Source organism: Giraffa tippelskirchi, chromosome Y (genome assembly GCF_054371585.1).
Source record: "Giraffa tippelskirchi isolate mGirTip1 chromosome Y, T2T-mGirTip1v1.2.pri, whole genome shotgun sequence".
NCBI classification, from domain to species: Eukaryota; Metazoa; Chordata; class Mammalia; order Artiodactyla; family Giraffidae; genus Giraffa; species Giraffa tippelskirchi.
In genome coordinates this window covers 11,803,129-11,827,049 of record NC_137290.1, presented here as the reverse complement: position 1 = coordinate 11,827,049, position 23,921 = coordinate 11,803,129, and the positions used below count along the sequence as shown (strand labels likewise).

The following is a 23,921-nucleotide window of genomic DNA, read 5'->3' as shown; positions in this document are numbered from 1 at the left end:
CATAGGTTTCCTCTTAAGTTCTCTTCCTGGAGTTTTCTAGTTTTGGTGTTGCATTTGGGTGTCTGATCCACTTTGAGTTAATTTTTGTCACAGGTATAAGGCCAGTGTCAAGAATATTAACCATTATGTCATCATAATCATAATCCACATCACCATGCCTAAAATACTTATTGCACCTTTCACTATACTTTCCCTACATATCTTGAGGCCCTGATAAATGTTCTTTAGTTAAATACAAATGGCTCCTCAACACAGGAAAACATATTCTACCCTGCTCCTGAAAACTTTCTCAACCCTAGTTTTGGAAAACCTGAAAAAGCATCCTATAACACTGCGAATGCAGGTTTGCTCACACAGGCTGGTGGGGGTCTGATAGGCAAGCGTCTATGGAAGGCAGCTTAGAAATCTCTGTCAAAATGACACACACATGTGCACTGTGGCTCAACAATTCCACTGCAGGGGTTTTTCTTCCCAGAAGGTTTTACACAGCAGCAGAACTGCTGAAGTTCATAGTTTTGCACAGAATACTGGTAGCAAAGGGCTGAAAACAACTCAACCACCCAGTAGTCAGGAATGGGGTAAATAAATCAAGTCACAACAACAGTACAACAGAATTCAAATAGCTGTTCAGAAACAGTAGACAAATTGTCTTTGTACTGATATGAAAAGGTCTCTCAGATAGGAAAAAATGAAGGCATAGAACAGTGGGTACAGTCTGCCACCTTTTGTATAAAAAAGGTAGGCAATGAGACTATGAGTATTTTTGCAAACTAAAAATATTTCTACTCTATTTGTACAAACTTATAGTTACATATAATATGAATCGGTGTGTCATCATGATATACGTGTTATAGTTGATCAGTCCTGTCTGACTCTTTGAGACCCCATGGACTCGACAGTCCATGAAATTCTCCAGGTACAAATACTGGAGTGGATAGCCGTTCCTGTCTCCAGGGGAGCTTGCCTACCCAGGGATCGAACCCAGGTCTGCCTGCATTGCAGGTGGGTATTTTACCAGCTGAGCCACAAGGGAATCCCAAGAACATTGGAGTGGGTAGCCTATCCCTCCTGCAGTGGATCTTCCTGACCCAGGAATCGAACCCGCGTCTCTGGCACTGCAGGCGGATTCTTTACCAACTGAGCTTCCAGGGAAGCCTTACATCACTATCAAGGAAGTATATATATTACTTAGCTACACATTTTAAGCTACAGTATATACCACATTGCGTCACATTATAGGTTGTCTTACATCGTCACACTTCTTATTTAGAAAATATATTTTATATTTTAAAATATTTATATCTATTACAGATAAATATCTACCGAATTTATACTGTAGATATTTATAATACTTATCAATGATAACGACATGTATGTGTGTATAATGCACACATGTATATACGCACATATCTCTATTTACATATACATAAAGACACTGTGGAAGGACACTGAAATCATGTTCACGCTTTCATACTTATTCAGTATAATTATTCATACATATTCAAGTAATTGCACCGGTCACCTGAGTGTTCCGTGGTTTTATAGCATTAGAATTTGGTCGGTGGCACACACAAAGTGAGAAGGCTTTTCACTGCATACTGTTTATTTTGAAACCGTTTTAAACCACGTGCTAACTACTGCCAAAACTCGTAAAGCATCTAAAGGAAGTAGTCCTCCGGCCCCTCCCAGCCCTCTCTAGGCCGCGTGGTCCTCGCGGGCCCGCCCGGCGGAGCCGGCCAGAAGCGGCCTGTGTTTTCTGCGCGGCGCTTTCTGCACCGGCCGTCCCACAGGGCGCATGCGCAGACCGCTTGTAGCGCCTGCCTGGCGGGTTTGCGCTGCAAGACCGAGGTGCAGAGGTTCGGTCAGGCGAGGGTGTCCGTCTGCGAGGTGAGCGCGCGGCGGCCAGGGCCCGGACGCGAGGGAGGGGCCCTGGGGGTGAGGGCCCGGCTCGCGGGCAAGGAGGCGCGGGCGTCCTCTCAGGGACGCCGGAGCAGAGGCTCCTCTTCGCGGGGAAGTCGACGGAAAGGGAGGCGCGAAGTAGCGGCCCTGAGGGGAAGGGGTGCGGGAGGCCGCGCGGGCCAAGTCTGCTCTGAAGAGGACGTGGTGGCCTCCCTGTTGCTCACGCCCTGGATTCCTGCCAATGCTTCCCTGGCCGGAAGGCCTTCCACCCGCCCTCCTCCTCCCGCGTCGCACCTTCCTCCCCGCCCCAGGACCCCACAGACCCTCCCTTTTTAGGGCCTCTCCGCTCTCACCCCCAAGATCGCGTTCCTTGGTCCCTGAGGACCCTTTCCGTCCTCCTCTCGGATCCCTGCCCTCTCCGTTGAGGACCCCACGGGCCTTCTTCAGACACACCTGTTGGCCTCCTCAAGGACTCCGGCCCTAGAAAAGCCTCCTTCCCCCTCTGAGGACCTCCCTTCCCTTCCCGTCCCCCCCCCCCGTTTGGAGGATCCCCCCAGTTTACCCCCTCAGAGACGTCCTGCCTTCCCCTCAGAACAGCTTCCTTCCTCCATGAGGACCTCCACCCTCCCCTTCGACGATGCCCCTCAGCCCTCTTCTTCTAGGACCCCACTCTCGCTCTCCCCCACCAGAACCACCCTTCTTCGCCTTTGAAGACCCCCGTTCCTCTCCAGACCCCCTGGCCCCTCCCCCCAGCCTCCCCCACATTCAAACTCCCCTTTTTCCTTAGGACCCCTCCTCTCCCCTCAACACAGTGCCCTCAGCCTTGGCCCTGCCATTATCCCTCCCCTCTGTCCTGCTCCTGCCTCTCTCCGAGCTCCACCCCCTTTATGTCAGAGGCGCTCCTTCCTTCAGCTCCCCCTTTACCTCCTGTCCCACCTTCCTCTGTGTTTTCCCCCTGGCTCTGGCCCACCTCTCCTCTCCCAGCCCTTACCCTCCCTCAGCCTTCCTGCGGTCCCCCACTTCTGCCCTGGCCCTGGTCCCTCCTTCCTGCCCCTCTTGCCTCAGACCTCCTCCCTCCATCACACCTCTCCTCTCTATATCCTTTCGCTCAGTCCTGGCCCCCTTCCTCTCCTTAGTTCTGCCTCTCCTTTCTGCTCCTCTGCCTCAGTCCCACCCCTTCTCTCTGGGCGCCTACTCCCTGGACACCTCTCCTAGCCCAGACTGGTTCTTCCTCTTTACCTTGCCCCCCTCCTCCTCCTCTGGTCCAGCTCTGCATTCTGCCTGGCCTTGCTTTCCTCCTTTCCCCATTCCTCAGCACTTCTCTTTTGGTGGCTCCCTTCAGTCCCTGCTCCCTCCTCCGACAGCCTCAGCTCACCTGGGATCTGTTGGCCTCCACTCCCTTCTCCCAGCACTTATTCCCATTTCTCTGAACTTTCTTCCCTACTCTGAAATCAAGGAACCTACCACCACTCATGGTTTTAGGGACTCTTTGGCTTTTTTTTTCTTTTCAACTATTTAACATTAGCTGCTTTTATGCCTACTTTTCCCTCTCTGGGCGAGGAGAAGGGATTATGACTCTGCTCTAGCTTGGGACCTGGCTAGCGTAGAGAAGCAGATTGCCAGGATTTCACAGTCATTTCTGCTACTCCTTTCTCAGAATCTTACACTGCAGCCTATAGTGATAGAAATTCAGTGGTGGTATCATACGCCCAAAAAAAGGAAGTAATAGCAAATTTTAAATGATGGTAGGCAGAAATGTATTAAGAAAAAATTAGTCTTCTCCTATGGTATCCAAGACTAACTTCTAAGTAAAGAGATAAAATGTTTAAATAAAGATATAAGAAAATATATTTGAATATTTAAGTGATCTCTGTCTTTCTATTACAGATTTGTATGATTTCTTTATATGTTTTGCATAGGGATGCAGTCCTTTGTAGGATGAATGTATTGTAATGATCTTTCCTCATTTTGTATTAACTCATTTTTTAAAGGATCTTCTTAGGTGGTTCATGAATTTGTTCAGTTCGTTATGGTTTGGGGTTCAAGTCTCTTCCCTTCAGTGCCCTTTCTGAGATTTTTGTAGCCTGTGTCTGTGGATCTTCTAGACCTGACAGTGTGACTGAGGCAACAACCAGTCTGTAGATGTGCAAATCTGTGTGAATATTCATTTAGGCATTTGTGTGAAATGAGCTAACTTCCTTTGACTCACATAACCTCTATTATCGAGTTAAACTGTGCAAGCCATTTGTGAGTCTGTAATTTCTGCAGATCCTAAGGTTTCTGACTCTCTTCTTCATCTGATAAAACTCAGCCCACCATCTTCCACAACAGTGTGCTTTGAAGCAGCCTGCCTTTTAGAGTATCCCCATCCTTTGAAGGGTCTAGCTGTAAAAATTCTCCACGTGAAAGAGGTTTTGGATATCTCGAGGAATCCCCAGCACGTTCATCCACGTGATCAAGAAAAAAATACAGAAACCACCCCCATGAGAAACCCAGAGGCTCCAAGAGTTTCTCATCAAAACTTTAGCTATCTTCAATCCTTGTCGGTGACAGGACCTCACCAAGTTGTGAGCCAAATCCAGGAGCTCTGCTGGCAGTGGCTGCAGCCAAAGAGCCACACCACGGAGCAGATGATGGAGCAGCTGGTGCTGGAGCAGTTTCTGAACACGTTGCCAGGGGAGGTTCAGACATAGGTGATTCAAAGCAGCCCAAGAGCAGCAAGGAAGGTGACCTGGTGGCAGACTTGATCCAAGCATGTGAGGAGGAAGGTGAGAGAAGGGACTTTTTGAACATTTGCTGTATGCCTGGCATGTAAGAGGGAGCTAAATAAAAACTTGTTCAATGAATGAATGAATGAATTTTATAATCTCCAGTCTAATCTGCCTAATCCTATGTGAAATGAAAGAAACTTGAGATTTGGCTTTTGCTTTTCATGCTATTTTCGGAGAGTATGCCCTCTCTCTGCTTTGTTCCCCACCCTTCCACGTTTCATTTTTAGCCTAAACCTTAGTGTCAACACAAAACAACACACAGTCAAAAAAAAAAAAAAGAGGGCATGCAGTGTGAGAGATAGGAGGACTGAAATTTAAATTCTGTCAAAATTTGACTGGTCTCTTAGAAACTAAAAGTTACTTGATTGGAACTAAGGGCATCTCACTGGTGATAGAAGAAAGCCATTCTCTCCTGATAGCCCTTTGAATGAAACTGATACTAAATCAAAGCTGTGTGTGTGTGTGTGTGTGTGTGTGTGTGTGTGTGTGTGTGTGTGTGTGTGTGTGTGTGTGTGTGTGTGTGTGTGTATATAGACAAGGAGAGAAAGGCAAGGGTACAAGATGGGGATGTGGACCAGTGGGATGGGTTGATTACATTGAAAAATATAAAGAAGTAAATTTGAAATAAACATGAGTGTCATGTATGGCTGAATGGTGATATAGCAAGGATTATGATCAGTCCAGTTTTGTGCACCTGCATTCATTAAAAGGATTTTGAAGATGCTAATAGTAAACATGTTGGACACTTAAAATGTACTACATTGTACATATTTTATAATAGTGCTTTACCTCTCTTAGTAGTACTTCAGATAGGTATTACTCTCCTTCCACAGATGAGAAGACAGAGGCACAGGGAGGTTGAATAGCTTAACCTGTGAACGTGTTAGTCGTCAGTCGTGTCTGACTTTTTTACCCCATGGACTGTAGCCTGCCAGGCTCCTTGCCAGTCGAAGTCTCCATGCAAAAAAGACCGGAGTGTGTTGTCATTTCTTTCCCTGAGGGATTACGTCTGAGCCACCAGGGAAGCCCAACTTGCCTGTGGTCCACAGTTATTAATAGTAATTGGCAGTCAGGATTTAGACTTCCGTGGCTGGCTCCAGAGTCTGTCATCTTAGTAATTGTGGCCGTTAATAGCACCTCCAGTGGACATAGGGCATATGGTCCCACAGAATTTTTAAACTTGGTCAAAGACACAGCCTTTGATGGAGCTGAAATTCAAGAGAAGGGAAAGAGCTTGCTAGGGTATGAGAAAGAATCTATAGAATAGTGAAAGTTACTCTTGGAAAGAGACCACAAACAAGGAAGGACTTCAGGTTTCCTAAGGGAAGGTGGTGGTTCTCTTCTAGATCCCTGAGTGAAAAAGATGTAGTAATAAGAGTTGTCGTCTTTTTTTTTTTTTTTTTAATACCTGCTTTGTGCTCCACATATGTAATGGTTAACCCTTACAGGCGCCCATAGAATTAGAGAGATCATTGTAATTTTCATGTTACAGTTGAGAAACTGAAGTTCTCTGGTGACTAAATGGATGGTGAAGCTAGGACCATTGATAGAAATAAAGAGGGAACTTTTGCTTTATTTGGAAGGCACTGAAAATCCATGGAAGCATTTAGAGGTGGGAGATAACCAAACCTCTTTTCTGGAATTGCCACACTGAGCTGAGAAATGATTTTTTTGGTCTTTCTCTTGTCATAGGAAGTGCTGCTTCTGCCCATGGCAGGTGAGGGGTTGGCAGGCTGCTCTCTGTGTCTGTGGGTGCTGCCAGACTGGACTCAACTCTGTGGTCATTCCTTCTCCCTTCTAGATTTCTCTGCTTAGAACTCTGTCCTTGCAGAAGAGAGAAACACAAAACACTACCAAAAGAAGGACACAAAGATGTCTGACAGGAAGCCATTTGTTAGATCTCAGGTGAGTCACGTTTTCTTCTGACTTAGTTCTGCAGTGTGAGGAGCTCCCCTTTCTGATTTCTAGACCTCCTCTATCTAATTAAACCTCCTCATTTCCTTAAAGTCTTTATATAAACTTTGCCTAACTGAGCCTTTTTTACCCTGGCTGCTGTATCAGAGTTTTCTTCTGACTCTTTGTTTTTGCTTTCCTGCTTTTTCTCTCACTTACTGCCAGCACCACATATGACATCTTTAATATTTTCTCTCTTTTCCTATCTCTTGAATTAACTTTTCATTGTTTATTGTTCCATTATCTCTCCACTTTTGACTTAGTCAAAGCAACCCTCATGTGATTTGTACTACTATTATGCTCCTTTTTATATACGAAATAACTGTTGTGAATTTTTAAAAATTTGCTCCTTCATGTTCTTGTTAAATCATGTTTTGAAACCTAGAAGAAGCTAACGTGCTGCACTTCCTTTAGAAAAAAATTCACAGATGGGGTGAAGGCGTTTGACAATTAGGAAAAGAAAGTGTTTAAAAATGCTCCTTGAGGAAGAGCTAAGGGGAAAAGGGTTGAGAAACGTTGTTCTAGATGATCTGTTCCTGAGAATAGCCCTCTGTCCCTACAGTGTCCGTGTCTACGATCTCAAGTGAAGATGCCCACAGAGACTACTGAGGTAATAAAAGAGAATTTGTAAGTGGGTATATTGTGACAAACTGGGGGGCATCTGCCCCATCTAAGGGGCAGCTATGACTCAGCTTCAGCTGATGGCGCCATGTGAGAATGTGGACCCAGATCTCTAGATCTTCTGATTTTTTAAAGAGAAGTCAAAAAATCCAGCTAATAATATGAATTATACTAATATTTTGGTGTTGGCAACTAACAAATTTTGAAGAAAGAATAAAGAACACATGTGGGCCAAATAAACCCCTCTATAAAAGCTGGGCAGTCAGTACATGCTCTCTAGTTCATTGATCTGCATAATGTTTCCGTGAAAACACAAAAGATGTATATTAGTAAAATGGGTATCATGGTCTTCGGTAGTCTTCCAATACCTGCTTTTTACATCCAGCTTTCTGTTACCAAGAATGTTGCATGTAATTGTAATTAATTAGTTTGTATTACTGGATTTTTCTGAGGTGTGATTATGTGTGTGTTAGTCGCCCAGTGATCATGGCATCTGGTGCCATCACGTCATGGCAAATAGATGGGGAAAGAGTGGAAACAGTGGCTGACTTTATTCTTTGGGGCTCCCAATTCATGGCAGATGGTGATTGCAGCCATGAAATTAAAATACATTTAGTCTTTGGAAGGAAGGTTATGACCAACCTAGACAGCGTATTGAAAAGCAGAGATGTTCCTTTGTCAACAAAGGTCCATCTAGTCAAGGCTATAGTTTCTCCAGTAGTCATGTATGGATGTGAGAGTTGACTGTAAAGAAAGCCAAGTGCCGAAGAATGGATGTTTTTGAACTGTGGTGTTGGAGAAGACTCGTGAGAGTCCTTTGGACTGCAGGGAGATCCATCCAGTCCATCCTAAAGATCATCAGTCCTGGGTGTTCACTGGGAGGACTGGTGTTGAGGCTGAAACCCCAGTCCTTTGGCCACCTGATGCAAAGAGCTGACACACTGGAAAAGACCCTGTTTCTGGGGAAGATTGAGGGCAGGAGGAGAAGGGGACGACAGAGGATGAGATGTTTGAGTGGCACCACCAACTCCATGGACATGAGTTTGGGTAAACTCCGGGAGCTGGTGATGGACAGGGAGGCCTGGTGTGCTGCAGTTCATGGGGTCGCACAGAGTCGGACACGACTGAGTGATCTGAAGTGAACTGAACTGAGTGACTCAGTTGTGTCTGATTCTTTGCAACCGCAGGGACTGTAGCCTGACAGTCTCCTATGTCCATGGAATTCTCTAGTCGAGAATACTAGAATGGGTTGCCATTCATTATACCATGGGATCTTCTTGACTGAGGGATTGAACCTGGGTCTCCTGCATTGCAGGCAGATTCTTTACCATCTGAGCCACCAGGGGAGCCCCAATATCATCATACATTTATCTCTTCTACCATAAATGAGTGTTTGGGTCTTGCCTAGATTTTTGAGGTTATAAGACAGTACACATGAGCAGATATACCTAGGAATAGGTATATTTCTGGACCCAAAAGTGGTTTACCAATTTACATTTCCCTGGTGGCTCAGACGATGAAGCATCTGCCTGCAACGCGGGAGACCTGGGTTCAATCCTTGGATCGAGAAGATCCCCTGGAGAAGGAAATGGTGACCCATTCCAGTACTCTTGTCTGGCAAATTCTATGGACGGGGGAGCTTGGTAGGCTGCAGTCCACGGGATCACAAAGAGTCACACACAACTGAGCTCACACACAACTGAGCAATTTCACTTTTAGCATCTTTTAAGAGGTCTCAAAAGTCCACCGGAGAAGGCAATGGAACCCCACTCCAGTACTCTTGCCTGGAAAATCCCATGAATGGAGGAGCCTGATAGGCTACAGTCCATGGGGTCGCTAAGAGTCGGACACGACTGAGCGACTTCACTTTCACTTTTCCCTTTCATGCACTGGAGAAGGAAATGGCAACCCACTCCAGTATTCTTGCCTGGAGAATCCCAGGGACGGCGGAGCCTGGTGGGCTGCCGTCTATGGGGTCGCACAGAGTCGGACACGACTGAAGCGACTTAGCAGCAGCAGCAGCAAAAGTCCACATTCTAAGATTTTCCTTGGTGGCTCAGTCAGTAAAGAATCTGCCTGCAGTGCAGGAGATGGAGGTTCAATCCTTGGTCAGAAAGATCCCCTGGAAAAGAAATGGGAATCCGCTGTGTAGTATTCTTGCCTTGGAAATCCCATGGACAAAAGAGCTTGGCTACAGTGGATGGGTCTCAAAATTTTGAGTCAGGCACGACTGAGCAACTACACCACCACCACCACCAGGAGTCCCCCTTCTCGACAGTATTTGGTATTGTCCAACGTCTTAATTTTTGTCAGTTGAATGGGTATAAAGTCATACTTTGTCATTTTGAAATGCATTTTCTTATTATAGTAAGATCGCCCATCTCTGCATATTTATGAGCTGTTTGTGTTTTGTGGATGAGTCACTGAGGCTTAACCTATCCACACTCACAGAGCTTGTAAGAGAGAACCAGAACGTAAACCCAACTGTCTCTTTTTCCTGGGATTCGGGTATACTGCTCAGCTTTTATTTGCATTTTTCTCTCTTTATTAAGGAACTTAAAAGGATCTTTCTCCTCCCACAGATCTCTAGAAATTCGCAGCAGGAGCTGTCTTAGAAATATTCCCACTTCTCTCAGACTTCAAGACAAAAGAAAGATATACTTATTTTTTCACTTTCTTTTCTATGTTTTAAATTATGAAACTATGATAACACATTTACAGGAGGCTTGGAGAGTTCACAACAAAGTCACATATAGTTCCACTGTGTGGTGGTTGGTGGTTTAGTCGCTAAGTCATGTCGAGTTCTTGTGACTGCATGGACTGTAGCCTGCCCGGTTCCTCTGTCCATGGGATTCTCCAGGCAAGTATACTGGAGTGGGTTGCCATTTCCTTCTCCAGGGGTCTTCCCGACCCAGGAATCAAACCCAAGTCCCCTGCATTGTAGCAAGATTCTTTACCAGCTGAGATATGAGGGAGCTATAGGGGAAGTTCTACTATAAATTAGAATTATTTTTTAGTAGATAAATTACAATTTTTAGGTGGACTTTCAATATCAAACTCAAAAAATTAATGGAATGAATAAAGGTAGAAGTCTATAGTAGATCTGAAAAGCAGTATGAACCAGTTGAACATAACTTCAGATTTATATAGTTTTCACACAACAAGAGACGCCAAATTGTGTTCAAGTTCCCATAGACTATAAACTAGGAGACCCTGGAACATATCCTGGGACAAAAAGTGCAAAAATGTCATGGCCTGAAGGTATTGAAATCATATACAGTCTGTTCTCTTATCACTGTGGAATTATGTTAGAAATTACACCAAAAGATGTTGGAAAATAACCCACATATTTTCAAGTGCAGTGTGACGTTTCCCAAGAGAGATCTTTGACTTAGCCATCGAAAGCCTCTATAAAGTTAGAAGACTGAAAGAAACAAGAGGGTGATTGCAGAGAAGAAAACATTTTAATGAGAAAGACTTAAAGGAAAGAAACCCTGGTAGGTCCCTGAAACCTTTGGATTAGAGTCTTTCTACTTGTCTGAATGTGTGCTTCATGGTCAGTCCCCTCTTATCAGGCACCTTTCCCCCTCTTTGGGATAATTCCGGATTTCAATCATTTAGGAGTATATCTGGTATTTCAGGAATTGGTGACTTTCGAGGATGTGACTCTGGACTTTAGTCCAGAGGAATTACCCTACCTCAGTGCTTCTCAGAGGAAGCTCTACTGGGAGGTGATGCTGGAAAATTACAGGAACCTGGTCTCCCTCGGTAAGCCGTGATGACCAAAATTGTTTCCAGACACTGGCATATGTCCCTAGTGGCAGAATCTTTGGAAATAGGCTTTATTTTTCTTGTGTGTAAATTTGCACTTGCCTGTTATCTCAGAGCCTTTAGAAACCAGGCTGGGGGTTCCTGAGGGTACAGGACAGAATCCCCAAGTTATAAGTCTCCTTCTTAGGGAACTGGTACCCTAAACCTGACATTATCTCACAGCTGGAAGAGGAGGAGTCACATGCTAGGGACGAAGACGGGAGCACAGTGACATGTCCCAGTGAGAATGGGATCTTGGGGAGAAAACCCTGCTCAGTGAGCAGGGGCTGGGAGCTGGTCCTCAGAGCCCACTCAGCTTAGGGAGAGGGCTGGTAGGTGCTTTCACCTTAGGGGCTCGTGTGGCCACGCCACATCATGCTCACTCAGTACTTCTTTTGTCTCCTCTCTGAAGCTCATCTCTTCCTCTCCTGCTCAGCTCCAGGGAGGCCAGTTTTCCTATCCTCTAATGTTCAAGCCCCTGCATTCATTTGTGCCTTTCCCCTGACAGCTAGAAATCAGAGGTCTTTCCTCTGTCACTGAGACAAGTGAAAACCTTGGTGTGATACCACTGCTCTTTCCAGCCCTCAGGGAGTTGACTTTATAAAGCCCACATCAGGTTCTTACCACTCCCAAAAGAAAATCCAGACTTCTAGCAAAACATTTAAATCCGTCCCAGTCTGGCCCAAAAGTCACATCCAGCTTCATCTCTCATAGATATTCCTAGTAGAACCCTGTATCGCTGCTCCCCAGGACTGTGTAGTTTCATAGTCAGTGTCTGCTCAGAATAAGCCTGCCGCCCATTTGACTGCTTGCTGAGCCCTAATGCCTTCCCCTGCCTGATCTTTTTCTGTTCCCAGATGAAATTCCCCAAACTCTCCTTTTGTACATTTATAGCCTGATTAGAGTCTCTATACAGACTTATGAACATCCAGGTGGATAACGCTTTGCTCAGAATCAGCATTTAGTAAATGTTGAATTGAATGGGTAAAACGAGAGATTGGGAGCCAAGAAAAGAGTTGAAATTCTCTTGCTTTGTTCTGAGTGAGAAGGTGTTGACCAGGGTACTCCAGTGTTTCCCCAATAGTCCTACAGAATTATAATAGGGGTTCTTTACCAGAAAAAAAAAAAAAAGTGTTGCCTAACAAGATCAGTTCGAGAAATGCTACGTCTTACATCTCCCCTCTTTGAGATCTGAGATGCTGGTTAAGGGATCTGAAGAGGCCTACAAGAGTGAAAGCTGACTTGCATCGTACGGTATCTCCCGGATTGACCTGACAATAGAATCCCTTTATGGCCACAGTTATATTAGTTCCTCCACACCGCAGTGATGTACCAAGCATGGTCTGGAAGTTGCAGCCAAACCCCAGTCCCCCCTCTTTCTCTGGTTTCCTTCTCATTCTCTTGTCGGTGCCTCTGGCATCTTTGTCAATGTTCAGTCCTCCTAGATGGTCTTTTCTATCAAGCATGGTCTGGAACTTGCAGCCAAAACCCAGTCCCCCCTCTTTCTCTGTCCATAAGTGCATGGATTTATCTCTGGGATTGCTATTCTGTTCCATGGATCTATGTGTCTCTCTCTGTGCCAGTCCCATACTGTCTTGATGACTGTTGCTTTGTAGTATAGCCTGAAGTCAGGCAGGTTGATTCCTCCTATTCCATTCTTCTTTCTCAAGATTGGCTCTTCGAGGATTTTTGTATTTCCATCCAAATTGTGAAATTATTTGTTCTACTTGTCTGAAAAATACCGCTGGTAGCTTGATAGGAATTGCATTGAATCTATAGCTTCCTTAGGGTAATGTGCTCGTTTTCACTATATTGATTGTTCTGATCCATGATCACGGTATATTTGTCCATCTATTTGTGTGTTTGATTTCTTTCATCAGTGCTTTATAGTTTTCTATATGTAGGTCTTTTGTCTCTTTAGGTAGATTGAGTTTTGTTTTTTGTTTTTGTTTTTTATTTTATTTTATTTATTTATTTTTTAAATTTATCTATTTTAGTTGGGGGCTAATTACTTTATCTTTTCCATCGTTTAGTAGTTTGCTTCTCATGTGTGTCACATTATGGTTTAATATGTGCATACATTTTCATACTATAAAATATAGGGAATTCCATTCTTGATTTGGAAAGTTTGTGGTGAGATATTCACAAGTGAAATGCAGAAAATTCCGTATTTCATTCAGGAAATCTACATGCGTGTATTCAGATGTGAAATACCGAGTACCATGCTTCACGTAGAACACTTTTGCCCTCATGTCAAAATGTGATACAGACATGGAATTCTCTCTGTAGAGAGAGATTTATACAGAGATGCTAAGGCCAGCATCCCGCCAAGGGCCACGGCTCTCCATTGCCAGAGGAATTGAAGTCTGCCCATTTATTGTACAGAGGCCCTTTCAAAGTGATTCTGTTCTCCAGTTTCTGGAGCCCATTATACAGAGTGAAGTAAGCCAGAAAGAAAAACACCAATACAGTATACTAATGCATATATATGGAATTTGAAAGATGGTAATGATAACCCTATATGCGAGACAGAATAAGAGACACAGATGCATAGAACAGTCTTATGGACTCTGAGGGAGAAGGTGAGGTTGGGACGTTCTGGGAGAATAGCATTGAAACATGTCTATTATCATATGTTAAACAGAACACCATTCCAGGTTCAACGCATGAGACAAATGCTCGGGGCTGGGGCAATGGGATGACCCAGAGGGATGGGATGGGGAGGGAGGTGGGAGGGGGGTTCAGGATGGGGAACACATGGAAACCCATGGCTGATTCATGTCAATGTATGGCAAAAACTACTACAATACTGTAAAGTAATTAGCCCCCAACTAAAATAAATAAATTTATTTAAAAAAAAAAAGAACCAGAAAAAAAGAAAAGCTTTAGAATAAAGTTCAGGGATATTTAAAGGACCCATTATCTACAAATGCTTCCCAGTTTTAAAGATTTCATAATTTTATTAGGAGGATGGTTGCAACTCAAATCTGCTATGTTAATAGGAATGTTTAGAGATGAGAATTTAGTTTTAGATGTAAAAATGCTTCATGGCCTAACCTCATTTTATGCATTTAGTCTGCTCTGGCAATTGTTGAAGAACTTGGTGTAAGGATTTCTTTGTTAATATCCTTATCTCCTCTTAGAAAATGGAAGACAAATAATTTCTTATTGTGAGCGAGACTGAGATTATGTACCCAACTGGTTAAAACATTAAATCGTGCACTGTCTATTCAAGCAAGTGCAGCTGCATCTGCCAAATATAGTCTCTTTCTGAAGAGCTATGGTTAAAATTCAAGTGCTGAGTGCAGCTTGTCCCCTCCATCTGAGACTTCCATGAAAAAAACAAAAAGATTTTCCTAACCAGGCCTCCACAGAAACATGAACAGCCATGAAGGAGGCAAGGAAATCTATCTATTAAATCTATGAATGTATCAGAAAGCAGGAGCAGTGAATAACTTACATTTTCTACTGCAGCAGCATCAAACAAATACATCTTTAAAGTGTAGACTTCTCAAGAAAGTGAAATTTAGAAAAATCTGGCATTATTCAACAAGGGAAGCTCTTTTTATAACTTAGAAAAATTATTTTTTATAAACACAAAACACTGATTTGAACTATGGAGAATCTGGGTGGAACACATACTCAAATTACCTCTGCCACTCTGGTGTTACTTCTGTGTGTTGCCCTTCTGTGGACAGGGATTAACTAAGATCTTCACTTGGCTGAGTCCTGCATTGTTTAGTCTGAGGACTTTGTTTTTAAAAAATGAATACTATTTTTATAGCTTTTTCTTGTAAGTCTAAAATTGTTAAAAATAAAGTTAAAAAATACCGAATTTTAAAATATATGGAGAAAGTACTACTTCTTGTATGCTTTTAGGTTTAAAAATTCAAAAATGATTTCACATACTTCAAAACTCTTCCATCTAAAGTATAAAACAAAGGCATTTATAAAATTTTAAATATATTGGCCAGTTCTTAGAAGTTATGGAATGAAAGTCTATTTCATTTAACAGTAATTTGAATCTCAAAGACAAAATCATTTACTTAAAAATCTGGGTTGTCATGTAATGATGACATACATTTCATGGGAACTGTAATGGTTAGTTCTTAGAAATAAAACTTATACGGAGTGAACGTTCTCTTGCAAACAAGTAAGAATCACCAGCTAATATGTGCTTTATACATGTTTAAATCTGACCTGATGACAAATCATTAGGTACTAATACCTTTACCTGTTACTTGCATCACCCTAGCTTCTTCCATGAGCACAGAACATAAATTGTAAGGGAAATAAAATACCTCAGGAGTTTATCTCTAAATATTTACTTTCTAGGTAGTCTGCAGTATATCATGTCTCTCCTTATAAAAATGAATACAGTTAGGAATTAAGAACATAAGCTATACCTCAAAAAACTAACAAAAAACTGTATCACATTTAAAATTATCCAGCATAGCCATTGACTACTTTTTTTTTTCCTATTCAACTATATCCTGAGTAGAAAATGCATGGTATTACCCACATGACCTTGGATAATGCCAGATGGTTCTGCAAAATTATTGTGTATTTAGTAAGTGTGTTTTAGAGTAAAACTGAAAGCCAAGATGATTATTTCATAGATTGTCCATTTAACAACATAATTGACCCTAAGTGTTCAACCATACTGAACTGCCTAGTTCCAGTGAACAGAAACACCCTCAGCGTCCAGGGCAATCCTTTAAAACATGAATGAATTGTTTCTCAGGAAAGCCAAGAGACCCAGTGAAACACTGTATGTACGGTGACTGAAGGAGCCACATTTCATCAACACTCTTTTGTGTCCTGTGTTTTATTTACAGCTAACAGTTCAGCTAGTGAATACACAGAATACTGGCCAAATATTACTCAGCTTCATTCACTATCTGTGGTAAAGTGATCTACAGAAAACAAAGACCACGTCTCTTTTCTATAGAGAGAAACAGAATCTCTCTCCCATTCTTGTTTTCTTATACATCTCTCCACAGAATCATACTCTATAATCATAATCTATTATTAAGAACAGCAGCCTAGCAAGGTCAACTTCGTTAAAATAAAGTTTAAAAACTTACGAGTCACTGGGGAAAAAAAAAAGTAAAAGTGGTTCTGTTCTCATCCAGCCTCCAGGTGAGAACACACCCCAGCCTACCCCATCAGCCCAGGCCTGTGGGACTGGGAAGGGCGAGAGGATCAACCCAAGACACCCTTTTAAGGAGTGATGTTTCAAACTGGCATACACTGGATGTAGCAGGTGCTTATGCTACAGTGCCATCAGTCTCCCAAACCTTACAGAAAAGGGCAAGCTGTGCTCATGTGCCTGGTCATGTTGAGGATAGAATGGTTCTGCACTTGAGAGAGACAGAAAACCCTTTGTGGCTGGGTGTCCTAGGGGCTGTGCATAGCCCCTCTTCTGTGCCTGGGGATCTGGCCCACTCTTATTTCTCTGCTCCTTCGCATCCTCCCTGACTGCCCCCAGGTGCTTTTTTCCTGCCTCTCCTTTCTGCTCAGGGATCCATGTTTACACTTACAAGCCTGTTTACACTTCCAGCTTGCTCTGTCGCTGAGATCCCTGGGCTTTTTTCCATGGCGTCAGTGCTTCTGCTGCCCTGTGATCTTTATACCTTACACAAGCTCTTTCACGTTTTCAGTGTCCATTCTTCCATCCCCCAGCCAGACCAGTTCAGACAGCTCACACACACATGTGTGTCAGCACATATGTGTGTGCATGCACACACACCCCCACACACAAACAGTCCTGAAAAGAAACTTCACACATGCACAACTATTTGTTTACTTGTCCAGTCTAATGGACTTTGGTAAGCACCCCTCTTTTTTTGGCCCAGTTATTTTTTTTTTTCCACTCACTAGTTGATCAACTCAGCGTCCTCTTCTACTTCTATGATACATCCTAGAAGGTGAATGGGATTTGCTCATGAGGGGGACTGACATGCAAAGAGGTTGGCAGGGTTGGAAGTCCTCACTGTGGACGGTTGAGTGATGTGTGCCTGTGTTCTCTACTCCCATCGCATCGGACTAGTTCACAGCACCAATCACATTGGCAAGATAATATTCCCTGGGCTTTCCTTCCAGAAACAACAAAGAAATAGCAAGGGGCTTTGAACTTGAAATTGATCATGCACCCCCTTTCCCCGGGCTATAGAAGGTCACTGAGGAGAAGAATTCTTTAACAACTTCCTATTTGCAGAAAGGCAAGCCCCAACTCCTACTGCCTGGGTGATGCTTCACTTAAAATCATGAAGAAATACTGCATGGGTAATGTCAGTTTAACGATCAAAGCAAGAAGTGGTAAAAGTCAACGTCCTTCATTTCTGCAGCAGCGTTTATAGAACACTTAACAAGTCAACCCCAAATCTTTTCTGACAGATGAAAAATTTTCTGACAGATGCATTCCTGCAACATCTTTGCCCTTTGTGATCCTAATTAATATTCTCACTTCAACGAGTGATAATCTTGCCCCACGGGCATTTCTGTAAGTGTGTGGGTATTGTTGTTTCCAAACGTGGGTCACTGTTAAGTATTCCTGCGATAAAGCATTTCTTGCTGTTCACAAATATCGCGTAACTCTTTTAAAAAGTCACTATTCAAGGTGTTGGAAGCATTTGATCCAGGAATGAAAGAAAGGGTCAAATTCACACACAGTCTAACAAAGACACACAAATTTAAAAGAAAAAAGGGAATACAAGCAACACAATTCATGTATGTTGAATAGGGCCATGCAAGAACTGACACAGCTACGGCAGCAGAGCTGTGCATAATGGCACAGGCATGGGTGCCACATCAAAGAAGACAGGAGGCATAGGCAGACCCACAGGAAGAAACATCAGCTCACCTTCATGGGCAAACACAACGGAGACACCCAATCTTCATTCTAAACAGAGGAAAACATGAACACATCCAGGGAACAGGAAACAAATGCAGCTCAGGGTGATTGAGCCAGAATGCTCTTGAAATCATCAGTAATCCGCCAAGTTTCCCACGCATTGATATTCAGTGGAAGAAAACCTTACACAACACGTCCAAGTGCGCAGTCAAATCTAATAGCACCTAGACCTTAGGGCCCAAGTGAAAGCCCGAAAGACACTGGGACACAAGTCATGGCAAGTTTCCAGAGAATGACCATCAAGTCAACCACACACAGTTCAGTTTCACTAACCGATCCATGACTATCTCTGCAGTCTTCACTCCAGGACAGGTTAGAGCTAAAGCCATCCCTGGTACTGAAGCACTGGTACTGAAGGCAGGAAGTATTAGGCATTGGGGGACCCTGTCCTTAACTTGTCTTGTCTTTAAGTTCTTTGCAATGCCTTACTAAAACTTCTGAATGTGGATAAATACCACGCAGCCCCTAGAATGAGGCCAGTCTAAGGTCCCCCAAACCATGCACCAATATGCCATCCCACACCCACTGCAGAGTTATTACAGCGTAATTTCTCCTTTGCTTTGTTTTGAACTGGCGCTGAGAAAGACAGGTACCAGCCTGCCAGAGCCCCAAGGGTTCTTTGAAGTTTACAGAATAAGAAAGTAAGAAGACATGTTTCCGGTGTTTGCTGGGCTGCTTGTACAGAAAGCACCCAGAGAAGGCCAAGCCTTGCCTTCTGGAACTGTAGATGCTCCTCTGCAGAAGGGGCAAAGCGAGGGTGCAGATATTCAAATGCAAAAGTTGGCCCTGAGCAGGAGATCTCGTTCAGTGCACCTTGAAGGGGACATCCATAAACCCATGAACGTTGACGTTCATCCTTTACCCTTTGCCCTCAAAAGAGATGCTGCTGTAGGGAGACAAGCTGTGGAGTGAGAACTCCATGTGGGACAGATCCATCACCCTCAGGCATGCCCACGTTGGAGCCATTGTATCTGGGGCAAGAGGACAACACGGGAGGACAAACGCTGAACTCTCCCTACTCCCTCTGTGCCAGTCTGTCCTTTGCCCGATCCAGAGGTGGACGTGATTCCGGAAAGCAGCCATCTACTTGGAAAGGGCCACCCTAAGTGCTGACCAGTCCCTCGGTGAGCTCCGTATGCCCCAGGTGTTCCCATTGGCCCTTGGCCCACAGAGTAGCGACAAAGCCCCAGAAGAAGGTCCCTTGTGGTTGAAAACAGTCTGTGCTGAGCCATTCAGCAAGGAAGGGACACTATTACCAGAGGGTTCATGAGAAAACGGTTATTTGTACACCTAGGCCTGATAGAGAGCCTTGGGCACAGAGCTTAAGCCTTCCTGAGAAAAGGGATATTAACCACCGAGCCATCATGGGACACAGAGCGCATGGCTGGGTAGGCTGGACCTTGCCTGTTTAACATCCCCACTCCCCTGACTTCTGCCCCTGCAGACTTTGTACCTAAACTGAGTTCCTGGGAAAAAAAGAACAGAGTTCACATGAGCTCAAACAGATATGATGGGATCTGTTTTTGTTTGTCTCTCTGTTTCCTGGCAATTGATCTTTTCCCCTGGTCACTTTTGCCAGAAACTAATATCCTTACTGCCTTCCCACCCCCTCACTTTCTCCCTAGGCCACAGCCCCTCCATATACGTTACGCCCCCATCCCCTAAGATGTTACCTGGAACCCTAGCTCTGGGAAGCTGACTTTGAGCAAAGCTGAACTGTGCAGTCATACACACAAGGAGGCTATGTGGTTCATAGTGAGCTGAATGTTAAGGTTTTTTCCTTGTCCTGTACTCTTCAAGTATCTGATGATATCCAACAGGGACGATACCTGGGGCACCACCTTCCAACAAAATTGCGTCCCACTATTTTGATCTCTGGCCCTTGTTCACCAGACCCTTTCCATGAACATCCACATCTCCCTTGAAAAATTGACAGACCCACAGTTAATGGCCCCTCCGCTTCCTCCCCAACCCCCACCCCACAGGAAGAACTGTGTCCCCTGACACAACCCCAACATATGACTTAACCCCCTCTACAACTCTCCATGGTCTGGTAATTCCCATGCGGTAAACTGAGAATCCTACACGGAGCTGAAGTATTTATCCTGAGGACCTGTCCAAACAATGCACAGACACATACAGTTGATGCTTTTTATTTATCCTTCAGAATTATTTCAGGTTTACTCGTGTCTCCCTCTCGATCCGTTTCACCACCAGACCGCTCTGCATTACTTTCCTGTCCGAGAGAACTAGCTGGCCATTGATCTTCATGTGAAGCACCTTCATAGGTTTCCTATTTTAGGTAAAGGGGGGCACTCCTTTATAAGTTTCTCAAGATCGGGGGGGTCCTTTCAAAACAGACACAGACACAGATATGTAAACCTATCCTCTCTGAACTACACTAAAGACAGCTTTAATCTTTCAAGTCAGTTCCCAGGAGGGAGAGTCTGTGAACTTTTACATTTCCTCTCTAAGCACATACTAAAAACCACGTACCCCAGTCTTCACCGTAGAACTATTTACAAGAGCTAGGACATGGAAGCAACCTGTATGTCCATCGGCAGATGAAGGGATAAGGAAGTTGGGGTACATATACACAATGGGATGTTACTCAGCTCTAAAAAGGAATACATCGAACTCAATTCTTATGAGTTGGAATGAACATGGAGCCTATTATACAGAGTGAAGTTAAGTCAGAAAGAGAAAAAACAAATACTGCATGTTAACACAAATATACGGAGTTTAGGACCATGTAGGTGGTACTGAACATCCAACATGCAGGACAGCAAATAAGACACAGACATATAAAGAACAGACTTTGGGCTCAGTGGTAGAACGTGAGGCTGGGTTAATTTGAGAAAATAGCCCTGAAACCTTTACATTACCTTAGGCAAAATAGATGACCAGCACAAATTTGATGCATGAAGCAAGGCAAAGTCATGTTGTGGGACAACCAAGAAAGACGGGTAGGGGAGGGCGGTGGGTGGTGGGTTCAGCATTTGGGGGGACACGTGTATACACGTGTATACGGGTGATTCGTGTTGGCCAATGTATGGCGGAAACCGCCATGGTTTTGTAAAGTAATCATCCTCCAGTTGAAATAAGTAAGTTAAAAGACTATTCTCCAGAATCCTGCACAGTGGTCAGTATTCTCAGAATGAGGGTGGCAGGTGAAAAAGATGCAAAAGAAAACAAAAACAAGTGCGATGGTCAAAATGGAATCAAATGATGGTCAGTGGGGAACAGCCTAGCAGAAAGGAGACTCACAGACCTTTGTGGAAAGGGGACTTCAATAGTAGGTGGCCCCCAACTTAAGAGAAGCCTGAGGGTACACTTGTTGGCCATGGAATGGCAGTTCAGAGATGTGCAGCTGAGTCAGATATAAATTGGAGTGAGTTTGCCCTGACCAGGCCACTTCATCTACCTCAAGCTTCTCTACTTAGAACCCATTTTTCACTACAGTTCTCTACTCCTGCTGTCTCTTGCTGATTCCCTCATTCCCTGGTGGTACTCTGCATTCCACGGAGTCTCACTTTCTCCACAAGTGAAATAAATGACCCACGTTTCTGGAAAACATTTAATGCCAGTGCCCAGCCCCTGGGCTCCTCACCTCTCGTCCTCCCAGTACCTCTCGTGGGGGAGCCTTCCTCCTCATATAGTACCACACGGGATTGGGCCACAGATCCTTTATGATGATCTGCCAGGGCAATGAGCAAGGTCAGCACAGGGCTGGCCAGACCCTGAGCCCTCCCGTGCACCGCCAAGAACTCCAACATACATCACCAATTCTGGCCCAGTGGCCACGTGGGACCCTACCTCAGCAATCTGGTCAGATCCTGTGAAATTGTGGTCAAAGAACCAGTTGAAGAAGTTAACGCTGCTGTTGTGGTGCCTGCGGCTGTATGCCTTACGTTCAAATCCCTGGTTCCAGTGAATTGGGGTGGAATGAGATGCGCGGTATCCTGCAGGAAAAGGGAGTATGGGAGAAAGACCTAAGTCATTTTCCAATTCAACCTACACTTTTCTGCCCCCCCCATCCAAGGAGCTGCCTCTTACCGGTGACATTAATGAGATATTCCTTAACAATCACTTCATTCTGGAAATACCTATTCTTCCGGAAGAACAATGTGATCTTGCAGTGATGAGTGGGATGCCTGAGTTCCTCCACCTGCCAGGACAAAGTGTGGGGAGTGGGGTAGGGGTGGGTGGGTGTGAAACCTCTTTACAGAAGAGCTGTCCTTTCCTGTTTTCAGGGGTAAATCATGTCCTCTCCCCTCCCCAGTCACTATTCCTCCACAATTATCAGTGTCCCCTGCCTGACCTTCAAGTTGGTCATGAAGTGAAGCATGTCTTCATCTTGGTCAGCCATCATAGCTGACATCTGGGGATGGTTCATAAACTGCTGTAGGTCAAGGAGCCTCCAGATGCTAGAGGAAAAAAGTGCTGGAAGGACAAATCTAGCCTAAAGAGTAGAATGGCACTGCCTGACTTCAACTTGCTACGAGTTAACTCGTCACATTTCTGTTGACGCAGACTGTATGAAGGCATGACAAGCCCCAAGGCTGTGCCTATGAACGCACTACCATAAGAGGGTCTGTTCCTAACAGGAAAGGCCCTAAGCTCCATCTCAGCCTCCTAAAAGTTAGCTTACTTCTGGAAAACAAGCACTCCGAGGTACAAGCAGCATGAGCATTTACACATCCCAACCTCCCCCCCAAATTCACTCAGCTTTTCAGAGAAGACCTGGATCCCAGACAAGCCTTTTCTCTGAGGAGTCCCTGGTGCTAATGACAATTCTGATTGGGACCTCTGCAAGTAAAGCCCAAGTAGCAATTTGTGCTAACCAGAACAGCAAGGACAGCCCACCTAATATCAGGAACAGATACATAGAACGGTAACCAATATCCACGATCTGTAAACCGCTTCTGCAATAGCCCAGGTTAAAAAAAAAAAAAATCCACAAGCACCACACCAAGGATACAACTTTGACCCAGAAGCCACAAATTCCCTGGATGATGGCACTTCTGTGCTCTAGATGCAGCTTCCGCCTCTGGCAGTTCTTGTGTTTCAGGCGAGCGTGGGCCCTTTGGGCTTGCTTATTCACGGGTTCCAGCTCGGCTTGCAGGGCCTTGAGCGCCTCCAGTGCGGGCCGGTCACTCGGGGCTCCGGGGCTTATATATTCCTGGCCCTGCTTCTCCGAGGACACCTGCTCTTGCTCCTCGTAGGCCACCAGCTCCACCTCCTCCATGACGTCTAACGCCAGCAGCTGGAACTCCTGCCCGATTCCCGCCACCTCGCCCTCCTCCAGGGCCGCACCTTCCTCCGCCGCCTCCACCCAGAAGAGTGCGGCCTCCTCGCCTGCGGCCTGCATCGCCTCTGCCGCCCCCACCGGGCTGGTAGGCCCCAGGGTCCCTCCCTCCTGAAGACCCGGACTCACAACTAAGACCCCGGATCCCGGGGTGCTGCCGCCTTCCTCTGGCCCCGTCTCACTCTCCATGGTGTTCTGGCCGTAGCCCAGAGCCGCGAAGAAGCTGCACGTGAGGGCACAGCGGGCGGCCGGCACAGCCCGCCCACCGGCTGCAGTCTACGTGGCACAACCAACTGGCTACTTGCCCACAGCCAATGAGCAGGGAAAGGGAGACAGTCATGCGCAGAGACGTGTGCCACCACGCACGCACAATATGGCGGCGGGAAGGGGCTGAACTCTACCCCCTGACCTCTAGACCTCATCACAGAACCAATCAAATGGAGTCGAAAGGGCTTGGCTCACGGGACACGCCCCTTGGAATTCTGGGCACTCTCTCAGCACGTGACCCAGGGGCCCAACTTGGCTCAGCGCACAGTGCGCCGGTCCAGGCAAGCCGTTTGCCTGACCAACAGTGCACATGTGCCAGCCCAGCGACTGGGCGAGCCAGGCCAGCTGGAGGCGAAGGCAAGGAACTTGAACCTGA

At 45.1% G+C, this 23,921-nt stretch overlaps 2 protein-coding genes across 2 annotated transcripts; one reads left to right on the top strand and one right to left on the bottom strand.

Moving 5' to 3' along the window:
* Positions 1 to 1,822: 1,822 nt before the first annotated feature.
* LOC145537543 (zinc finger imprinted 2-like) lies at positions 1,823 to 19,486 on the top strand. The gene is made up of 6 exons (XM_081568244.1): positions 1,823 to 1,887; positions 4,453 to 4,667; positions 6,472 to 6,575; positions 7,186 to 7,233; positions 10,886 to 11,012; positions 17,160 to 19,486. Exons 3-6 carry the CDS (start codon positions 6,543 to 6,545, stop codon positions 17,174 to 17,176), a joined length of 225 nt encoding a protein of 74 aa, XP_081424370.1. The 5' UTR covers positions 1,823 to 1,887; positions 4,453 to 4,667; positions 6,472 to 6,542; the 3' UTR covers positions 17,177 to 19,486.
* Positions 19,487 to 20,107: 621 nt separating this feature from the next.
* LOC145537542 (testis-specific Y-encoded protein 3-like) lies at positions 20,108 to 23,646 on the bottom strand. The gene is made up of 6 exons (XM_081568243.1): positions 22,952 to 23,646; positions 22,292 to 22,369; positions 22,027 to 22,138; positions 21,787 to 21,932; positions 21,581 to 21,667; positions 20,108 to 20,263 (listed from the first exon to the last, which is right to left on the bottom strand). The coding sequence occupies exons 1-6, from the start codon at positions 23,465 to 23,467 to the stop codon at positions 20,123 to 20,125; spliced, it is 1,080 nt and encodes a 359-aa protein (XP_081424369.1). The 5' UTR covers positions 23,468 to 23,646; the 3' UTR covers positions 20,108 to 20,122.
* Positions 23,647 to 23,921: the final 275 nt, after the last annotated feature.

Coding starts and splice junctions, on each gene's coding strand:
- LOC145537543 (XM_081568244.1), top strand. CDS start 6,543: ATGTCTGACAGGAAGCCATTTGTTAGATCTCAG. Junction 6,576..7,185: donor AGCCATTTGTTAGATCTCAG/GTGAGTCACGTT, acceptor CTGTCCCTACAG/TGTCCGTGTCTACGATCTCA. Junction 7,234..10,885: donor TGCCCACAGAGACTACTGAG/GTAATAAAAGAG, acceptor CTGGTATTTCAG/GAATTGGTGACTTTCGAGGA.
- LOC145537542 (XM_081568243.1), bottom strand. CDS start 23,467: ATGGAGAGTGAGACGGGGCCAGAGGAAGGCGGCAGCACCCCGGGATCC. Junction 21,668..21,786: donor GATCTGACCAGATTGCTGAG/GTAGGGTCCCAC, acceptor TTGCCCTGGCAG/ATCATCATAAAGGATCTGTG. Junction 20,264..21,580: donor AGGTACTGGGAGGACGAGAG/GTGAGGAGCCCA, acceptor TACCTAAAATAG/GAAACCTATGAAGGTGCTTC.